Genomic DNA, 21,932 nt, shown 5'->3' with positions numbered 1-21,932 from the left:
GTATTTTCCTTTATGACATACCCCTAATTTAATAGCCAGGATCCATCGTGCTCCAAAAACAACAGCAAAAAAACAAGTGGCCCGCCCTGTAAGCTCCACAAACCAGATCCTGCAATCATTCAGGGATGAAGTGCTAACATATTGTAACATGCCAGCCCAATCTCCATGAGCAGTGTTTCAGGATTCTAGGAGTTTCAGGCATTTACCCAAGATTGTGTTTCCATTGAGAAGACTGAGGCACAGTGGAGGCTAGTGTCTTTAAGAATTAAGGTTTCTTAATACATATTTACACCTGGAAGTCTGCAATGGAGAGGATGCAGAACATTATACCTCAAGAGTGTCTCTCATTGCCCCTCCTCATAGCTTCAGTAAGCTTGCGTCCAAAGCAGCAGTCAGTCATGGCCTCGGGCGTCTTGGTGCAGCCTTCACCAGCCAGTAGCTAAGAAAGTTCTGACCTCCTGCCCCTCATGGAGTTCTAGCCTTTGTCCTCCTCCTTCCCATTACACCTCTCTCCAAAAACCCAAGCCTCCTATAAAACAACACCCACATTCACTTTGGCAATCCCTGTTTTGCACAGATCTGAGAACCTTCTCTGATGTCTGGCCATCATTTCATAATGATTTGCGTTCAAGGCAAGGTTGGGACCCAGGGATTCCTTAATTGGAACAATTCTATAGTTTGCATTTTCCCTTCCTATCCCCAAATATTAGCTAGATTCTGACATTCATCAATTTCTTGAGTTTATAGGGGGTCTCCTCCAAAAACTTGATCAATATTCTAAGTCAGTCATCCCCAACCTTGTGCTTTCCAGATGTTGTATGACTACACCTCCTATCATTCCTGATCATTAGTTGTGCTGGCTGGGGCTGAAGGGATTTATAGTCCAAAACATCTGCACAGTACCAGGTTTGGAAGGCTGTGTTAAAATCCTGTTTCTACATAAGATACTTCCCTTTTATAGGAGCAGAAATAGACATCTGTAAATAGTCTCACTGTAGTAGAGAGTTTAGAAGACAATCTGAATCCACACTGTAGCTTCTAAGTTTTGTAGCTGCACTAGAGCTTAATTTAAAGCACAACCAATTCAAGGCTCACATATGCAAACACCCTTAGTAATAAAGCATCCCCTGAGAAATCAAAATGCTTGCAGAGAATTTTACCATTCTCAGTTACAGTGCCTCCCTGGAATTGCTGTTATTCAACAAGTCCAGAGCACAGGGCTGGAAAGATTATCCTGCATATAAAGCTTTTGGCTGCCCTCTTCTGGCTGCACAACTAAACGCATAGAAAGGACATAATTTTGATTTCTCCACATTTTCTTAGAGTGCATACACCTGGCACACTATCCCACATTCAGACCTTTCTTGATGCAGAACCACAAAGGCAGGAAGGATCCTATTAAAGGATAATTCACACTTTCACAACCACCATTCAATGAGTGCAATATTAAGAACTAACTTTTATGTATGAAACCATCGTCATAGATCAAGCACCACAAATGAAGTTTTTATACACCCTTGGAGCCTGCATGCAGTTGGGCCATCTGTAATAGGCTGCTTGGTTTGAGGTTTTGATGGAGTGTTGTAAAAATGTTTATCATTTGCTATCAACTGCCAGGCTTTATGAGCCTAGAAAGAGATTCCCCAGCTCTTTGCTTGGCACAAGAGAACAGTGTGACTTGACACTATGTTCTCAGCTTGCTGGCCTCTGGGGCATGCAGAAAGTCCTTTGGGAATTGTGCACTGGCTATGAGCTTGCAGTTGCATCCCTATCTTCGCAATCTATAAATAGCGTTTCCAAAAGACACAGTAGATTTCGAGCACTAAGGAGGGATTTTGCAGGCGGGATTCAAACATACATCAGAACTTTAGGATTGCAGAATTGAAGTGAATTAAAACATTCTGTCACCCTAGCACAACAAATCCCCTTTTTTAAAAAAATGACTTTTTAGGGTTGTGACAGGAAACTACGGTACATTGAAAAGTGGGGTGAACAAATGATTAACCGGAAGATATGCAAACAGCCTGCAAAGAAATAAGCGTGGATACAGAATGAATGTTCATTGTCATACAATCACCCCATTAACAATAAAAAGGCCAGACATAATCTAACCACTGCATAAGTGCTGTACAAGCAAATCAGGATAAATGCTCAATAAACAGGTTGTCTGGAGGAGCCCATTGTCTTCCGCAAACAGCCATGCACAGACTAGCTTACCCACTTTAGAAAACCTGTCTCTGTGTGTAAAAACAGCATATACGTGTGCATATATATAGGTCTTCCATTCAGTCTCCCTTCTTATCTTGCTAAAGAATATATTGAATTTCGATTACACTTAATCCTCAGACATCCACTGAGCCAGACCCTGGGGCACATCAACAGGCATTGCCTGCCCAGCTGCAACACAATGAAAACAAGACTTCCTGCTGACCTATCACATCTGGACAGATAGAAGAGGTTCTTTATCCTCTTAACAGCTTTCTCCATGCCCTCAGGAAGCACCCTCTAACTCCAGACTATGAGAAGGCTGGAAGAAAAGAAAGCAATATCTAAAAGCAAGGAAAGCAAGTCATGGTAGTCAGAGCAAGCGCTAATGATATTCTTTCAACAATGCAGACCCAATACATTTTTGGCCCCTCCACTCATCTTTTTCTTGGGCATTCGTGATTATTTGTACTCATGATGGTATCAGGGTGGTTATTGTTGCATCAGGGTGCTTTCAGATGACTTGTTTATTGACTATTCATCCTGATTTGTTTGCAGGGAGATTAGAGGAGGCTGGCTATTTAATGAGCATTCACCCTGATTTGTTTGTGAGAAGGTTAGATGATGTTGTGTCAAAGCAATTGTCACCCCACACTTTCCACTGCACTTTCCCCGCCATCTTCTTTATGACAAAACATCCAATCTGCTGGGAAGCGGGTATGTTGCACAAGACCTCCCAGTCAGTCAACTGGTCTGAAAAGTTAAAGGACTTCAGCAGGAAGGTGCAAGACATGCACTGAATAGAAACAAAGCAGTATGTCTGTCCCAATAATTTTCCAGGTACAAGCTGTATTGAAAGTGGAATTACATATAAGCACCCTGGTACCATCATGAGCACAAATCATTGTGAAAGCACAATAAAAAGGATGCTTGGAAGAGCCCGCCACCAGGCAGGGCCTTTTCAGTTGTAGCTCCAATTGTAGGGAATGCCTTCTCCAAGGAAGCCTGCCTGGCAAAAGCACATTGCTTTTCAAGAAGCCCTTTCTGAAAATCACAGGTACTGAATGCCAGTTAATGTTTTTCTGCTATTCTGCTGTTTTGGGTTTCTCTGAAGAAAAGCAGGGTATAGATTTAAAAACACAAACAAATACATTTTAGTGGGTTTATGCAACAAATCCAACTGAATTATAGAACTAATCCAACCATGCTCTTGGAGATGCATGGAAATCTGGTCCAAACCATTCATTTCCCTGATAATCTCATTATTTGGAAAAAGTCTCATCTGAACTGCTAAGTACACTGAATCAGAACCAAACCAGAACAGTATTTGCCATAATTAATAAAACAAATGACAATAATGGAACCAAAACAAACAAGTAATTTGATTCCCTAGGCAGTGTTACGTTGAGTACGTTAGTCTAAACAAATACTCAGCTGGGCTGGGCTCCAGAAATAACCCTACTCCAAGAAACAGTTACCCTTGGAGACCATCACCCATCCTGTTCCCCTGGGCAATGCCTTTGTTGGTGGGGTTACTATACCAACTAGGCCTGGAGTGCCACCTGAGCAGAGCCTGGTACAGCTGCTCCTTCAATTCCACCAGAGCCCTGTTATTGTTGTAAATATTCTGAAGACCAGCAGATTCCTGCAAACATGAATATCATCCTCTCTCGGTAAGAAAGACTAGCTTGCTCTTTTTAGAAATGTTCCCATTTGCAGACTGATTTTAAACCTGCTCTTTGAGGTGCAGAACGTTTAGGAAATGATGAGTCAGGGTGGCATGGGTGGCACTGACTGGAGTTTTTGTGATTAACACAGCAGCAACTATAGCACATACCGTATGACTCAATACAGAAAAACATAAATCAGAAAGACAAGACTTGCCCCCAAGAAGATTACAAGCTAATTTTTGACAAAGAGGGAGGCAACAGAAAAAGGGATGAATAGGACAAGTGACAGTTGCAAGGTATGAATGTAAGCCAATGCTGCTGTTGTGCTTTGGCTTAATTTCACAGGAGGGGAAATAATCATGTTCAGGGTATAAGAAGAAAAGCAAGAGTGTAGAAAGATATTTGAGGCTGATTAAGAATAAAGGTAGAGGGCCTAGAACAGGCATAGGCAAACTCCGCCCTCCAAATGTTTGGGACTACAATTCCCATCATCCCTAGCTAATAGGACCAGTGGTCAGGGATGATGGGAATTGTAGTCCCAAACATCTGGAGGTTCGGAGTTTGCCTATGCCTGACCTAGGAAAATGCAAAGCACTCCCCTCCACCAGCAAGACATGCACAGGGGATGCATAGATTGTTAAGTATAAGGGATATAAGAAGATACACATGGGATAACATACAAGGCTTAGGTAAATATGTATGGGAGAGATAAGATTCTATGGGGGGAGGATAAGCTACGTAGGCACAGTGACCCAAGACAATATGTACACAAGCATATGAAATATGCATGAGAGGTATAGCTAAGTATGCACTGGGGTAGGAAGATATACATCAGAGAGGTACCTATAGGTTCATGGATGGTAGTAACTAACCACAGAAGGCATGGGAAAATATGTATGGTACCAGAGGAAGTAGCCAGGCGTGCTTGGAAGAGGGCAGGTAGCTAAGAAAACATGGAGTAGCTAAGCATAGAAGGCACAGGAAGATACACATCAGAAGAGGTAGCTATGAATGTACAGGAGAGGTCAGCTTGTACAGGGGAAGACAAGGAGCTGCCATTTACCCTGATGACAAAGCTCCACCAATGGTAGACTGAATAGATGCTTTACAGAAGTTCTTCAATTAAAGCCAATCAGCCTTCCTGAGAACTTTGGAAGAATGATAGCGGAGTGGGGGAGAGAAAGAATGTCTAGGGGAGAAGTATTTAAGAATAAAAGGTCAGAGCAGAAGGAACTTAACTCTAATCTATCTCAAAGCACCCCTGCTTTTGCAGCTCTAACTGCAGCCCAAAATCCAGCAGGTGAAGCTCTTTCTTGCATGCAGCTGTCGTGCTGAGGAAAACCTCACCTGCTTAGATTTTTGTGCCATGTTAGAAGAGGGATAGAAGATGACAAACCTAGAACTAGGGATTCAACAGAAGGAAAGAAATTTTTAAAAAAGAGGCCTGGGGATTTAAAAAAATATATATATTGCTGTGTGAAAAAGATGTAGGTGTCAGTGCCAAACAAGCCTCTCCCTTAGGAAAGAAGTCCATAGATATGATACCACAATACAAAAAGGTCTTTGCCTGACCTGGCTGCTACTCAACTCACCTGAGAGTGGAGAGCACCTGAAGGCCTGCTGCAAATAATAATCTCTGCACATAGGTAGGTAAATGTGAGAGGGGGTAGTCTTTGACATCACCAGAAGAAGAAAAAATGAGGGAAGAAGAGAAACACAATGTCTACAGCTTACAGCACAACAAACTCATTTCCCCACACTGCACTTTAAGTCTCATTTGCACTTGCTGTGCACACCAGAGAGGGGGTGGTGATATTTTCACCCGGTGCACATTACCTAATTTGTTTTTTCGGGCCTGCAACTTCCTAACCCCAAAACATTTAATGAAGCTGTCATCTTTGCAAGGGCTGTTATGGCTAGAGTCCAGGTTCTTGAAGGACTATATCTTCCTGCCCAAGTGCCAGGGGTGCCAACTTGAATAGAATATTGGGGGGAGGCAGGTGAACCCCACACTGCATATATGATCACATGACATGGCACACACGCACCCATCAACTTTGGGGGCCCTATGCTGGGTGCTAATATCCTCAGGGGAGTGAGTACCTTCTTTTGGTCCAATTAACATCAGAGGCAGAGCTGGTGGTGACATAAGAGACAGCCTTTTCTGCAGCTGCTCCTGTACTGTAGAATTGCCTCCCAAGAGAGGTTAGACTGGTTCCCTCTTTGTTATCTTTCCACAGACAGGCTAATACTGCCCTGTTCAGACGATGTTGACAACTGGACCATTATCAGGACGATTGGTATTTTAATGTTGGTTATAAATGAGTTTTATTGTATTTTAACTATTTTTTTAACTGGTAGGTTTTTTTAGTTTGTATTTTAAAATGATTTTAGAAGGTCATAAGCTCCCTTGAACGCCAACTTGGGAGAAATGCAGGATATAAATATATTAAATAAAATGAATCTGCACATGTACAACAGCTGCCTCTCAAATGTACACATGCCAACTTAACTGTAGCTTACATTTTCAAACTGGATGGAAGCTGCAGGATACATGTGGATTATAACTAACATCATGTTTACTCAGCTTCAAACACCAGCAGTGGGAGCACACTGAAGATGAAGTAAACAGGGTAATTGTGTGCATATCCTTAAATAAATAAAAAAGCAGGAACTTGTTTCCCTTTTCCAGAGACACCCAAGTGAAGATAATGGAGAATATAGTCACCAATGCAGAGAAATATTTTGGGAAATTCTGCATTCTGATGGCTGCTTACACACGCAAGACTGCAAAGCTTCGAGACAAGTCAGACCTGCTAGTCAAGCAGCTCATTGACTATGGAAACACAGAGAATCCTGAGCTGCGGACCACTGTGAAAAACTTTGCTGAGGAACTGGCAAAGGTGCAGGATTACAGGCAGGCAGAGGTGAAAAGCTGACCTTGACAACCTAAATCCAGAGCAGTGGGTGTGCATGGAGTAAGAGCAAGGGAATATCCATTCTGTATTAAGATCAGAGAAAAGATTCTTGTAGGACCCTGAAGACTCTTTGCTACAACAGACAAACACAGACATCCTCTCAAACTAATATTCTGGATGACTTGTTTTATTTTACCTTATGTGACAAAAGAACTGTGTTTTCATCAACTGCATAACTGTCAGGGATCAAAGAGGTGCAACCTGTTTATTATTATTGTTATTATTATTACTTTATATACCACCCTTCATGTGAATAACACAAGGTAATATACAGCATAAAAATACATAACATAACAAAAACAAATGAAAAAACCCCTAAAGGTGCATTATGGTTGTCAATGCAGCAATTCTTAAAATGCGTGTTTCCTTATGCTTGTCTTGCTTTCTCCATTAGGTGGAGAGACTGGAGGTTAAGGTTATTGCACCTCTGAAGATGTATGGGATGCTCATCAAGCAAACTAGGGTAAGCAAATAATTTATTTTAAAAGACAAGCCCACACCAAGTTCACTGTGGAATTGCAATGACTTTCTAAACTGGGACACAAGCTCATGCAGAAGCAGGTGTAGGAACATAGGAAGCTGCTTCTATTAGCTTTAACTGGTAATTGCTGATGTGAGGTTGCTGCCTGGAGCTAACAGTCATTAACATGTTACACCTTTGTTGAAGCATCTGCACTGGCTGCCATAAGCTACCAAGCCAGGTTCAAGGTGTCTACTTGTTTACAAAGCTGTAAACAAATCGAGACAATACTTTAGACAATATCTCACCCCTTACACCCCATGGCACAGAACCACCCCTGGTGGTACCAAGGACTCCTATATTTGCCTTCTGTCCAGCAATAGTAGGGTTTCCAGAGTTGTGGCCTATTTAACATGAAATACATTATCACATGAGATGAGACAAGCTCCCACAATCAGTTCTTTCGGATGCCTACTTAAGACCTTATATTTCCCTAAGCTTTAGCTTAATGAAATTTTTAATTATGGTCAACTGAGCATTCTCTGGTGTTGAACTGTTAACTGTATTATTTTTGTTGTATATTTTATACTTAGTTTTGCTTTTTTGAACAATACTCTGATATTTTATAATGTGAGGGCTTTTTAAAATTTAAAATATACTAATAAAATTGTTGTATTTTGCTACATTAAACAGGCTGAGATTAAGAAATTCAACAAGGCCCGAAGCAATGAAATAAAGCAGCTAGAGAAGTTGGAGAAGATCCGACAGAAGTCACCATCCGACCGACAGATGATTGTATCCTTGTTAGCATGTTGCCGCTTCAATCTCTTCCCTACTCCGGCAAAAACAGTCCTGGCTCCCCAGTACTGCAGAGTTCCGGCCTTCTTAATGCGGCTAGATCAGGAAGGCAAAGTTACAAGCCCTTGCTATGGGTGGCTATTATTACAGTGAGGTTTCCTTCTGAGCGTTCCACAAAGCAGTGGAATTCAATGAAACCTATTGGAAACAGACATATACAGGGAAAACCGTCTCCTTGAATAAGGAAAAGCAAAATAGATTGTTGCAGGCTCACAACTGGGCTTGCAAAAATTTGTGCCTCGAGTCTGTTGCTATGCTAGGCTGCACCCTGGAATTTATTTACTTCACAAAGGTGAGAAAGCCCCCGCACATGTGCAGAGGGCCTGTCACCACTGAGTAATCAGTGCCATCTTAGAGCATCAACTTCTTAGATTCTCCCCAAGCACCTTTTGATTTAGGCTATGTACACATCATACTTTTAAAGCACATTACTTCCCCCAAAGGATCCTGGGAACTGTCATTTGTTACCTTGCTTTGTTGTTGGCATCCATCTGTCTCAAGAGACCATGCAGTGAGGATCTGGGGGTCAAACCGCTGTGCTAGAAGCACTGAAGTGACCACTCTGATGCAAGCCTGGGCGCTGTGTATGGAGGTCTTTGGCTGCCCAGACTACAAGACCCCCCCTTGGCCTCACTGATGTAGTCCAAAGGAAAGCAGAGCAATATATCTGACACCAGCTTGGCTGCCAGAGTTGCAGGAAGGAGACATACAAGGCGCCATCCAACCATCTTAGAGACTCCGTTCTGGATTTGTGTAAGATTTACTCCTTAGCCTTTTCTTCTTCAGAAAATATCCCACAAGGAAGCAGAGGTTTAGGATCAGAGTTTTCCTTCTTCTAGAAGAGCTACTTTCCCAGTTTAACAAGCCCCTTCTTCCCCTCACTTCCATCTACAGCTTGTGCAGAAACTGCCCTCTTGACCACTGGACCCACCATTGGTCTCGTCCACTCAATCAGCTGGAGCCTGTCTTTGCATGCAGGAAGAAGTCTGCATGCTCACAGAGGGTTTGAAACCCATTGGCTACCCTCACCTGGTTTAGAAGGCCAGTTAAAGCTTCCTTGTTTCCTTGGATGTGGCTACTGTCACATGCTGACAGCTTCTAGGAGCCACAGGAGAAAGCTTAGTGCAGGGTGGGAACCAAAGGTGGACAGAAAACCCTAGAAGGAGCATGACGTGTCTCCCACTAGAGGTACAACCCCTCCCCCATCACCGCACACACCCATAATTTGTTAAAAAATCTTAGAATTGTAGCTCTATGAGGAACAAACAAGAGTTCCCAGGTTTCTTTGGGAAAAGCCATGTACTTTAAATGTGTTTTAAATGTATGGTGTGTATGCAGCCTTAGATCTTGAGTGCAGGCACACTGCAGCAAACCTAATTCACTAGACATCATTATTCCCAGGGGCCCAGATTTGCCACCTAATTCCTTAAGGGTCTGATATTCTAATCTAAATATCCAAATAGCTTCCTAGCATCAGTATGTTTAAAATATCAGAGAGAAATGTGAGTCCTCTTATTTCATGAAACATTCACCCAAAGGGGAAATAAGTCCTGTGTTGGTGAAAGAAGCAAAACACCATAATCCAGGCAGCTCAAAAAAAAGATTTCTCTCCTTTTTTTCCTCCTTCCCTTGGCAAAAGATATTTTAATCAGGAACTTCTTCAAAAACTATCCCTTTTCTTCCAAAGGGAGAAGCTCTCAGCAGCAAAATCCTCAGGAAGATTCTCAAGGGGAGGAGAGGAGGCTTGACATTCTCTTAATCCCTGCTGTGCTAAACTCAACTGCTGAGAGAGCTGCCATAAAACAAGGGAAAGACAGAAAGATGTCGGAGGCAGCTGTGGAGCAATCTTCCAGGGAGGTAGAAGAGCTTTTTCTCTCTCTCTCTCTCTCTCTCTCTCCCTCCCTCCCTCCAAGAGGCACACAGAAGATTGTGTGGGGCAAAATGCTGTTTCTTCTAGGAGACAATCATGCACATTTGAACTGAAAAGATTAAACTGCATCCTCCTTCCCACCCTATTACCAAATTCTCAAACTTATGGACTCAAGGCCCACAGCCATTTAGCAGAGTCCAGCAGCTTATTGAACATTTGGCAGAATATTTTTCTTTATTTGAAGCATTTTATCCCATTATTCGACTTAAAAGGGTCCCATCTCTTCCACTGACAGAGCTTGATAGAATGCAGAGCTGCCAGGCGACAGTTGAGGGTAGAGCCAAATGATGCTGGTGTCTCAGAAGAGCTGATGGAATAGCCCTGTTTCCCATCTCTCTAATAAGTGCTTGATGGAATGGCTGACACCAGAAGAAGGGAAGACCAAAAGGAGCTTGCATGTCCCCCCACCCCTTACTTGACTCATCTTTGCAGTGGTACCAATTAGCTGCCATATGTTGAGCTCCGTACCTAGACTAATTTCACCTATTCTGCCCCTCAGGGAGCTCTTTAGAAGGTTATATAGAAACTCACCAACTAGGTGTCTCTTGTCAGCAGAGATCTTCTAGAAAATGGGTGTGAACAACTATAATGCCTGATCCCCTGGGTCATGTCAAGAGTGTCACATGTGCAATATAGAGGCAGCATAGTCTGTGCACATCAGAGAGGAAGCAGGAGTATCTTCACTTGATGCACATTACCTGATTTGTTTCCTCATGATTGTAACCCTGCCAAACTCCTATTCAGTAAAGCTGTCATCTGTGCATGCACTATAAACTGTGCATGCTCAATGGCTGTCTCTCAAACATACACACTCAGCTTACCTCTAGCTAGCATATGTTTTGAAACTGGATGGAAGCTGGATTGAGGGGGGGAAACACCAAACAGCAATATTATCAAGAAACTACAGGATGCATACGGATTGTGGCTAATGCTACATATGTTCAGCTTCAAACACTGGAGCCAGAGTAAATTTTAATACATGCACAGTAGGTGATATTGATGTCTCACTCCCCACACCCTTTCCTTCCCCTCTTCAATGCCACAGTTTCTGTGATCTACTAATGGATTTGACTGCCCTCTGGTACTGAAACTGAACATGGGCCTCTCTCATCACAAACCACTACCAAAATCTGTCTGTACAAAAACAAAGAGTCTTGTGGCACATTAAAGACTAAAAACTTAAACTGGAAGTCTTTAAGGTGCCATAAGACACTGCTGCTTTTGCTGCAACAGGCTAACAGGACTACCACTCCAGAAACCACTTTTATAACAAATATTATGATGGCTTAAAGAGGGACCAGAGGGTATCCAGGCAAGTCAAGTGCATCCAGCTTATAAAGATTGACGCATGACCACACACATGCTCATCACCCCAGACCCAGAAGTGGCCCAAACATAGGGGCAGGGCGGGGGCCATGTGGACTTATGCATGCTCCACTAACACATGGGGGTGGGGCAGGAACGCAAACCCCGCGAAAATGGAGAGTTGCCTGTATGTGAAATTTATCCTCTTCAATAGCCTCTAGCTTGAGATCCTGCTCAGGATCCTGCTTCCTGTTTCCCATATGTCACAAAGTCTTGTCCTTTCTGTCACAAAATGCCTATCTGATGAACAGTCTGGGAATAACTGTGTTGCTAAAAACAGTCTGGTTTGTTTTTTTGAAGACTGAAGAAAGTGTCTGCTTGTAGGCTTCCCAATGGGGTATCTGGTTGGTCACTGTGAGAACAAAGTGCTGAACTAGATGAGCCTCTGGCCTGATCCAACAGCCAGACTCTTCTTGTGCTCTTTCAGCAGTGCCTCAGTCAAGAAGGCACCAACAACTCAAACTGGTATTTCTTTGCTCCCCTTTTGATTTTTTCCCCTTGACTCTTATACTCAGTCACAGGTAAGGGATTAGATCACCACTGTGTGTAAGTTAACATGCAAGTATGAACACTGGCATCCACAGCTACCATTCCCCATTTGCTCTAGAAAAGTTGGCTACAAGTGCAACAGTAAGAGCATTCACACCATCATTTTAACCACTGGCATTCTGCTGGCGCTACTTCTGGGTAAGTTCTTATACTATAGCATTTGCGCTTGACTTCAGTCTGTTCGAAAAGCACACTGGAGCAGAGTTTTACATTTCAGACTTCACATGTATTTGTAAAAAGTTCCACTGATTTCAGAGGGATTAGGGACTGATTTACAGACAAGATATATATTGTGACTCTCAGCACAATTCCTGCAGCAGCACCAGCAAAAAGCATGGATCATGATCCAGCTTCATTTGCTCACAACTTATCGTGCACAGCAACAAATTGCAGAAGACAGAGAAATGAATCTCCATCCATATCAAGAAATGCACCCAGCCAGTTCAAAGGACTCAGGCCTAGCCCATACATGAAGCAGAATTACATTGACCAGAAATAACAGAGTGCACGGGACAACTTCAGACTTCACAATGGTAAATCACACTTTTAATCCTCTCCAATAAACAAAAAGCATTGTTGGGTTCTTCCCTGAAAAACTAGCTTTTACCTGCCCCATACATGTGTGTATGTACATTTCCCCAGTAATCTTTACAAAAGCCTAATAAAGTAGGCACTATATTGTAGATAGGGTGGTAAACATGCTTAAAAGCCCCTAGTGAATTCATGGCTGCTGGAGTAATTTTGAAGGGACATCCTATTTTACATTTTACAGTGGTATCTATGATGTTGTACTAATTCTCATAGGCCAGGACTCGGAAATATTTATGCCACTGCAATCTTAAAATATTGGTGGAGCAGATTTCAGTTGTACTCCAACAGTAAATGAAATGCATTTGAGATGACATGCGCAGATTCTCATGACCCGTGCAACCATAAGCTGTCAACTTACAGATTTGAAAATAAGGGACCAGCAGCCAAAATAAGGGACCTGCAGCCTCACCTGTTCCAGGCACTCCAGTCTTCCTGTCCTCCTGCAGTCTGGTCAAACTCATGGCTCCCTGGCCTGGCTTTGCACTGCAAAGTTTGCAGCAGCACGTGCAACAAAATGGCGTCCAGCATTCAAAAAACCCCTCAGCTTGCATTAACTAGCCACACACAAGGCATGCAAGCTCCACCCCCCCAGTCGTTCTTAGACTTCTTACTGGGTGAGCAACACAGTTGGAGCCTCCCTCCTCCCTGGCCGGGAGGGAGGGAGAGGAGCTGCTTCCTTTGAAATTTAAGGGACATCATTTAAGGGACATCTATCAATAAGGGACAGCAGTGGGACATGGCGCTGGAATAAGGGACTGTCCCTTCAAATAAGGGACACTTGACAGCTATGCGTGCAACACAAATTATTTCCCTATATTTATATTATGCTGCAATCAGTGAGACAGGGCCCTATAATTATGCTCCGCCAAATTAGGCAAAACTCCAAAGCATTCACAGTAGGATATTTTATACACAAAGGTCAAGCTTCTATTCTCCCATAATCAGAGGAGGGAGATTGCTTAAAAAGAGAGTGAATAACAATTACTTAAGCCCTTGCAAAACTTTGGCAGAATTACCACCTTGCAAATAAATGTACATAAGTGTCCATGGAGAGTGATACATTTATCCTGTCAGGCGTCGCTCATCTGAGTGAATGCCTTCCTGATAAGCAAGAGTGACTCACTGTGCTCTGCTGGTCCAGAAGTCACACACCACTTGTTTACAACTGTATCTTAAATAGCACTTCTTGTCGTAAATCTACTTTGCTTAGTTGCATCCAACACTCATCAGGGTTCTAACAGCTCACAGCAAGGCAGTGCTGAGTGGAAGCTGATTTAGCTCATCAGCAACCTACAGCGTCTATTCTACACAAATACTTTGGGAAAGAGGAGTTGGTGCTACCAAAATCTGTTAGGACTGATCTTACCATGAAGCAACTTGAAGCAGATGCTTCCAGAAACAGATTTCACAGGAGGCGTATGTTCCTCAGGATAAGGCTGAAGGCTTGTTTTCCTACACTGGGAACAAATCCTTTTTTCTTTCTTTTGGCCTACAAATCAACCTCTCCCTGCAATGCAAAGCTAAGCCCCTTATCTGTTCACTGCCTTCCAGTGTTACCTGCTAGAGGGATCTTTCACAGTGCAATCACACACATTCACACAACTTGCTGCAGCAATGTAAGTTTTGGATTTCCTAAAGCATAACCCAATGAGCATATAAATGAAGAATTAATTTACGCCCTTAATAAGTGAATGCCACCCAGGGCTCATCTGGGAGGAAGGCTAGGGTATAAATTTAAATAATAATGTGCTTCAAAGTTATTAACAGTGATGGCCACAAGGTTTGCAGAAAGCAACTTTTCCTTGGCAATTCCCACAACAGAACACATGGCCATGATTCCCCGTTTCACTAGCAGGGAGGGCAGATCACACAATACATTTAAAGTATATCCAATGCACATTTAAAGCATTGGCTAAACTGATGGAAGCTGTCAAGACCAACTACAACAAAAGATACAATGAAATTCAGCATCACTGGGGCAGCAACATCCTGAGGCCAAAGAATCTGAGGAACCGTAGTTTGTTAAGAGTGCTGGGAATTGTAGCTTGGGGAAAACTATAGTTCACAGGATTGAGGGAAGTCATGTTTGTTGGGTATGCATGAAATGTATGATGTGCATCTGCCTAAAGATCCTCTGTCAGTGAGACAGGTAAAGGTAAAGGGACCCCTGACAGATAAGTCCAGTTGTGGACGACTCTGGGGTTGCGGCGCTCATCTCGCTTTATTGGCCGAGGGAGCCGGCGTTTGTTGGCAGACAGGTCTTCCGGGTCATGTGGCCAGCATGACTATGCCACTTCTGTCAGAACCAGAGCAGCGCATGTAAACACTGTTTACCTTCCTGCTGGAGCAGTACCTATTTATCTACTTGCACTTCGACGTGCTTTCGAACTGCTACGTTGGCAGGAGCTGGGACCGAGCAATGGGAGCTCACCCTGTCGCAGGGATTCGAACCACTGACCTTCCAATTGGCAAGCCCTAGGCTCAGTGAAATACTCAGGATTAAAAGGTAGGATACTTAAACCACAGCCTCAAAGCTTAACATCACGCCCCTGTCTTTGCCTAGGCCGAGTCTCAAGTACATAAAGCCTCTGTCGATGCGAACCGAACTACACAACAGCTTGAAGAGACCATGGATGAGTTTCAGAAGCAAAAGCTAAAAGATATTCAGGTAATAAGGACTTCTTAGTGGGTAATCATAACATGAGGCTTAAGGTTGCAATCCTACATCCATGTACTTGGGAGGAAGCCCAGCGAGATGGGCAGGGTATAAATAATAAATAAATTATTATTATTATCATCAAACTTAGTGGAAAATTTGCATGTCAGACATGAACTTTAACGTGTGGGTACCGCAGTTGTTGAGAGCAATAAAGATGATTATTTTGGGGGAAATGGGTTTTCTTTCAGAAAAGCCCTCCTAATTTTTCAAATTCTTTTCTCAAAAGCCCATAGGATTGTGACCACCACCTTTATCACCCAGGCTGGGAAGAACTATTTACTTCTACTCTGCTAATCAATCAAATTCTGGAATTAAAAAGAATGAAACATAATATAGTGATGTGGAATGCAAATTACTCTGGTGTCACAGAAAAGGAGGGAAATCTATGATAACACATATTAAATGGAAAGTTTAAAACAGGAATAGAAAACCTGTGGACTCCCAACTCCTAGTCAGCATGGTAAATGATTATTATGGGAATTGTTCTCCTGCACCATTTGGAGGGCCAAAGGTTTGTCATCCTGGTTTAAAGGTAATGACAATGTTTTGAGTATGATTAAATTTTTGATCTGGCAAATAAGCTTTGAAAACATAGAAGTGTGGCATAGTCTCTTTCACTCCCATTTTATAATCCATCCCCAGGGGTTGCCAATAGCAAACCAGAGGTTTGCCCTGGTACCCACAAAATCCCTGAGCTGAACACAGACACACCCACTGCCTCCTTTGACGTAAGGTGACAAGTATGGTTACCCCTTTCCCTCCTTGAACAGTATATAGAGCTGAAGGAAAAAGCTGAAAGAGTGACAGCTCTATGAACTTTTCAAGGCTCAGCACCTGAGCAGATGACTAGAAAGCAGAGCAACTAAGAGAGGATTGGAAGGAAAGGTAAGTGATCTGGGGGATAGGTGGAGGGAGGAGGAAAAATAAGCAGCCAGAGGGGAGAAAGTGGGGTGCCACAGAAATCAGGAAAGAGTGTCAGAGACAGAGAGAGAGAGAGAGAGAGAGAGAGAGAGAGAGAGAGAGAGAGAGAAAGAAATGGTGCACACATGCATACACAAACATGCATGTTTGTTCCAGTAAAATGGATTCAATTGAAACGGCATACTTTTTTCACACACTTCCCATCAACCAACATCTGTCTCCATTGACTAAACCATAAAAATCACAGAACTTATGTTTTCCAGCATTGCTGTGGCACAAAAACATGGATCCTCATAATTATTTAAGGGATCCCTTCAAAACCACAATTAAATAACAAGGGTCTTTGCTGTCTATACATATATGTATTTTGTGATTTGTTAGTGGTTTTGCTGTGTCATCCTATATAAAAAATCATGAAGATCTATAAGGATCTGTGCCTTAGATAAATGTTTCCATACTGCCAGTAAACACCCTGTCTGAGAGTTCTACTGTCCAGCCTACCATTTTATGTTTAACTTTGATAGTGGGGGGGGGGGGGAGGGATCCATGTAAAATCATGCAAATTCAAGAGGATCCATTTTAAGTCTACTTGATCCAACTTTTACCCAAACTCCATGGAAGATCAAATAAACTTTTCCAAGGAGTCTCAGTAATAATCAGATCCAGTAGAATCAATGCATGTGCACACATACACTTTCTCACTTCCTGTCTCCCTGGGAGTGAGAGGGTAAACCTGGCACTAGGAGAAAATAAGCAACTGGAGTGGGTCGTGCCCACAACACACTCTCAAATTTCCAAATGTGCCCATGGGGTCCAAAAACCTTGGCAACCAAAATCAAGTCTCAGTTATTTTCACAGACAAAAAATTAGTGGGCTGCCAATTACCTTTCCCCTTTGCCAGAAATGAAGTTTTAAATCTTGCCAATGTTCAAGTTACACAAATTGAAAATGAATTGAAAAGCTAAACTGAAAATGGAATATGCATTACTGTATTCTCTCCAGAGAGTATTAGATCTATTAGATTGTTCCAGTAAGCTTGTAAATAAATGCATGAAATGGACAGAAGCAGTGCTTCTTTTTTTAAGGTGCTGGTACTCACCATGAGGTTGTTACAGTAAATGCCACACTTTTAACATTTGGAGGAAAATCAGTGCTGGTACTGCATACCCTTGAGTACCCCCATTAAAAAAAAAAAAGAGCATTGGATAGAAGCTCTTACATCTTTTGCCATTTATTTACTCTACCTTCCATACTTCTGAAGTGGTTGTATCAACCCAAAGAATATGACTACTTCAAGCAAGAATTAGTGTGTATTCCATTGTGATTTTTTTTTTACTTCCAAAACACCTTAAGAGGAGGGGAAAGTGCATTTATAAAATGGCTTACCCCAGCCTGTTCAAACGAAGAGAAAATCGGCACTTTCTGTGGTTGAGGTCTCAAGATTCCTCACCCAGCAAGGTCACTTTGTGGGGGGGCTTCACAAACCAAGTTGGGGGTAATGTCAAGATGTGCTGTCTCCTTTCATTACAGAAGATCTTCTTGGACTTTGTCACCATTGAGATGACCTTCCATGCAAAAGCCCTAGAGGTCTATTCCAATGCCTTCCAAACCCTTGACAGCTATGACGCAGAGAAAGATCTGGAGGTAGCTGGATCTGTGAAATAATACAAAAATGAAATTCACTCATAACAGAGTAAATTAAAAATTGCTAGCTATCTTTTGATTTAGAAAACACGAATCTAGGAGGGCCGATCTAGGAGGCCATAGTTCCAGTTACAGATAGGTAGCCGTGTTGGTCTGCCATAGTCAAAACAAAAAAAATTCCTTCCAGTAGCACCTTAAAGACCAACTAAGTTAGTTGGTCTTTAAGGTGCTACTGGAAGGAATTTTTTTTGTTTTGATAGGAGGCCATAGGCCCTGCTCCCTCTGAAGAGGACCTGAGGCCTCTCCAAACCTGCTAGGCCTCTCTGAGAGGGCCAAGGCCTCCCCCCTCTCCCTCCCCATTACTATGAATATGCTCAGTGTCATAAGGAAGCAGAAGAAGCCTAGTTTTCACTGAGGGAAAGAAATAAATAAGCCTGTACCTTGCCTAGATATACCTCTTCAGACTGCAGGTTGGGGTTTTGTGACTGAAAGTTTGTTCCTCAAGCTTTGGCAAACAGAAAGCTAAAATGTTACAGAAAGTTTGTACACACATGCCGTACTTACAAGGCACATTAAAAGCACATTCCCACAAGTGAGAGAATTCTAGGAACTGTCAATTGTTAGGGATTCTGGGACTTGTATGTTGGGACTTGCAGCTCTGTGAGGAGTAAACTACAATTCCCATGATCCTTTCCTTTGTGTGCCGGGGGGGTTGCTTTGCAAAGGTATAGTTATAGTGTGTAAGCAGCCTATGTAAAGATTTAAAAACAAAATAAATTGCATGTATGCCTGGAGTATTCAGACATGGGAGCCCCATCAGCACTCATTTTGCGCACAGGATTAGCCCTTCAGTGGCAAGTAGGCCACAGCACCTAGAACTGGAGTGACAACCATCTTGTTACTGACACGTTGCAGTGGCATTCACTAGCCTGTTGCCCTCCAGATGTTTTGGTCCCAAAAACCGAAGGCAGGTGGGAATTATGGTTCAAAACAGGGGGGGGGGGGGTACCTGGTTGGTGAAAGCTGCATTACACTTGTTCTCCTTACCAGGAAGTCAAAACAGACAGGCTCCAAGCAGCTTACTGTGACCAGATATCACCTTGGTTACCCAGTCACACCATTGTACTTTAATTAGTCAGTGTATTGGCAGAGGCCAGATCACTAATGCCTATTGATCATTGTAGCACCTTTGTTATATCACACATGCATGATTTTCAGGTCTCCAGGTAGGGATTGCTAACAAAATTTGGCTGTGTGATAATTGCCCTAAATAGGATTTCTTGCCTTGCTAGGATTTCAGAGCAAAAATACACATCGCTTCTGGAACCTTCCATGAGGCGAGACCAGACACTACAACAACAAGCCAATCTACTGCCCTCCCATGGTCCACACAGGTGAGAAAGCAGAGTTATTACTGTAATAAGTGAGTTTTGATTCAAAAACCAGCTACTTTGCTGAGTAAACATGGTTAAGATTGCACGGGAAGTGAAAAATTTAACTCACCAGTCCTTGTACAGCACTCTGTCCACTATAACACACTGGTGGTAAACTACTTCAGACTGCTGGTACTCCGCATTCCCTGTGTTACTAGTAATTTGCAGAAGGAAGTCCTGAAGCTTGGTCTATGGTATTCTACAGTCTACAATCTGTAGTAGTCTACTAAGGAAATGGCATACATGCAGCCATCACTTGGCACTATAGTCCAGGGGTCGCTAAACACCAGCCTGGGGGATTGTATCCAGACCCTGAAGTAATTACCCCACAAGACTTCATGAGTCTGGTGCAGCTAAAATAATTTATTCTAAAGTAGGCAACAGTGGAGTGGGCAGAGAGGTTTAAAGCTTTACTACCAGCCCAGTCCTCTGACATGGGTCACATCCACACCATGCAAATATCACCTATCAGCTCCTTAACAAGGACACAAGGGACCCTAGGCATGCCTCTGTTTGCAACATAATCATCATTAGACTGGCTGGAAGGATAACTATTGTCACACCTTTCCATTTCCAGAGCATCCGAAGCACTCTTCAGAAGCTGGAGCTAGTGGAGAGTGATAAGGAATCTGAAGGGGACCAGCTGCAAGATTTAAGGGATGCTGAATACACCCAGATTCAGTGGGTAACCAGCAGAACAACATGAGACCAACTATCTTGATTAATGAAGCTGTGCTGGATCTACTCCCTGGTTATGCTTTACATTTTCATGCAGGTTTCCTCTAGATCAGAAGTGGACACTGAGTCCAACAGCATCTGCCACGTACTGTAAGCTCCCATCAGCCCCAACCATCACAGCCAATGATCAGGGATGATGTGAGCTGCAGTTCGGCAATATGCTTAAGTCACCATGCTGATTACCCAGATCAGCACCTACCACTCCTTCTTCAAACTTGAGATTTAAAATAAAATAGAACATTAACTTTCAATCTCTCATTCAATTTTTAAATGGCTTGGGCAGAAGATGGGAGCATAGTGCAATCCCACTTGCAAAGTTTCCTGTTCATTCAGGACTAGAAGCTTACGATTGTCACAAACCCACACATCATTTGTACATCAGATGTACAAGTACATCTCAGCAGACAAGTACATTTGCAGTTCAGGTGTCGTTATCAGGAGTGGCCACCCCATAGTGCATTGCCCCTGCCTGAAGAGGTACAGCCCATTTCTTCTTTGAATTTTTTCCACCTCAAATCACTGGGCAAATCAAAGCAAATAATTAGGTTTAAACGCTCTCCTCCACAAGTTTATCTTCCATATGATAGTGACCATCACAACATCCTGCAACAGTGAATTCCATAGTTTAATTGGTAGCTGTGTGCTTTCCATTTCCAATCAGTTTCCCTGACCTTGCCTTTCCCAATTTCTAGTGTTTTGAAAAAATAATAATGATATAATTTATCCTTTTTCGCTCTCCCTGTGGTCTGTAATTCACACTTGATGACATACTTTATCTGAGCAAAATAAAATGTGCCACATTGGATTGTGATTTAGTGATTTGTCAGAATTCTGAGACCAGTGTCTCAGATGAGCCATTAAGTGTCATTGAGTGGGTGGAGGATGCTGATGATTGCCTGTTATTGGGCACATTGTTAAGATGTTTTAGTAGAAGAGCTATATATTTTCAGTGCAAGTAAGAGAGAGTTCAGATAGAATAAAGAGTACTGTTGTTTTCTCTCTTTTTGTGGTAACTTGTTTTACTTCTGAACCTTCTCTTTGAATGAAGAAAAAGTTAATAAGGGCCAAATTAGATATGGTAAGTGCATTATCATAGAACACACCGGAGTTTGTTTGTTGTTTCAATAAAGGGGAAAATTTCTATCAGGACCACAATACAGCATTCAAAAAGAGAAGAGAATGTTTCAACATCATCTAGAGATACTAGTGAGATATGACCCCTCCAGACCTATTTGCTTGCACAAAGCTTAAGCAAAGATTAGACCATACCCAATCTTTATTGAACATTCATTCTGATTTGTTTGTTGGGCTGTTAAATGACCATGAGCATTCATCCTGAATTACTTGTGGGGTGTTTACATGTCTTCGTGTTAATCATTCCTTCATCCCACACTTTTCAATGCATTTCCCTGAGACTTTCCAGACTGCAAAAAGTCCTCCCCACCCCAAAGTGGATTTATGGTGCTAGGGCAGCAGATCAATTTAACCCACTTTAAATGCACAAACCTACAGTTCTGGTTTACAATTGTATTGCTCCTGCAAAATGCTGACAAGCCTGGAGGTGCACTAAATCACATGGCCAAATTCAAAGACAACCACTCAGCTGTGTGCTTTTATTCTGTTCCTAGTTTGGGGTAAAGGCAGATTTTAAGCTATTTTCCCCGCAAAGCTCAGCAGCAAACTCTGTTCGAGAGACCTCCCCCCCCCCCCCGCGACCCCAGTAACAGCCATTAAAACCGGCCCATTCATTCTGTGGGCTGCTGTGGTCAATAATGCAGTAATTTAGAATCACTCTCAAGACAAAAGGAGATTAATTTTGTCTTTAGCAAATACCAACCTGTGATGTGCCGTGAAGCACACACAGGGCCCTA

The 21,932-nt window shown here is 42.6% G+C and overlaps 2 protein-coding genes across 2 annotated transcripts in view; one reads left to right on the top strand and one right to left on the bottom strand.

The window, feature by feature from the left end:
- GSE1 (Gse1 coiled-coil protein) overlaps positions 1-17,754 on the bottom strand; it is a 432,608-nt gene extending 414,854 nt beyond the window's left edge. The window contains exon 1 of the mRNA XM_079988700.1: positions 17,633-17,754. The gene's annotated coding sequence lies outside the window, so the exon portion shown is untranslated. The remainder of the gene's footprint in view (positions 1-17,632) is intronic.
- CIBAR2 (CBY1 interacting BAR domain containing 2) lies at positions 3,735-21,062 on the top strand. Its single transcript, XM_079989346.1, has 9 exons — positions 3,735-3,878; positions 6,568-6,802; positions 7,248-7,316; positions 8,007-8,176; positions 9,758-10,028; positions 15,170-15,274; positions 17,777-17,890; positions 19,183-19,284; positions 19,901-21,062. Exons 1-9 carry the CDS (start codon positions 3,859-3,861, stop codon positions 20,027-20,029), a joined length of 1,215 nt encoding a protein of 404 aa, XP_079845472.1. The 5' UTR covers positions 3,735-3,858; the 3' UTR covers positions 20,030-21,062.
- The last annotated feature ends 870 nt before the right edge of the window (positions 21,063-21,932 follow it).

This window comes from Podarcis cretensis (genome assembly GCF_951804945.1).
Source record: "Podarcis cretensis genome assembly, chromosome: 8".
In the NCBI taxonomy this organism is placed as follows: Eukaryota; Metazoa; Chordata; class Lepidosauria; order Squamata; family Lacertidae; genus Podarcis; species Podarcis cretensis.
This window is presented reverse-complemented; position numbering and strand designations above follow the sequence as displayed.

Excerpts from the sequence above, each read along its gene's own strand:
- CIBAR2 (XM_079989346.1), top strand. The coding sequence starts at position 3,859 with ATGAATATCATCCTCTCTCG. Across the intron at positions 17,891-19,182 it reads ACGCAGAGAAAGATCTGGAG|GATTTCAGAGCAAAAATACA; the intron begins GTAGCTGGATCT and ends TTGCCTTGCTAG. Across the intron at positions 19,285-19,900 it reads CCCTCCCATGGTCCACACAG|AGCATCCGAAGCACTCTTCA; the intron begins GTGAGAAAGCAG and ends TTCCATTTCCAG.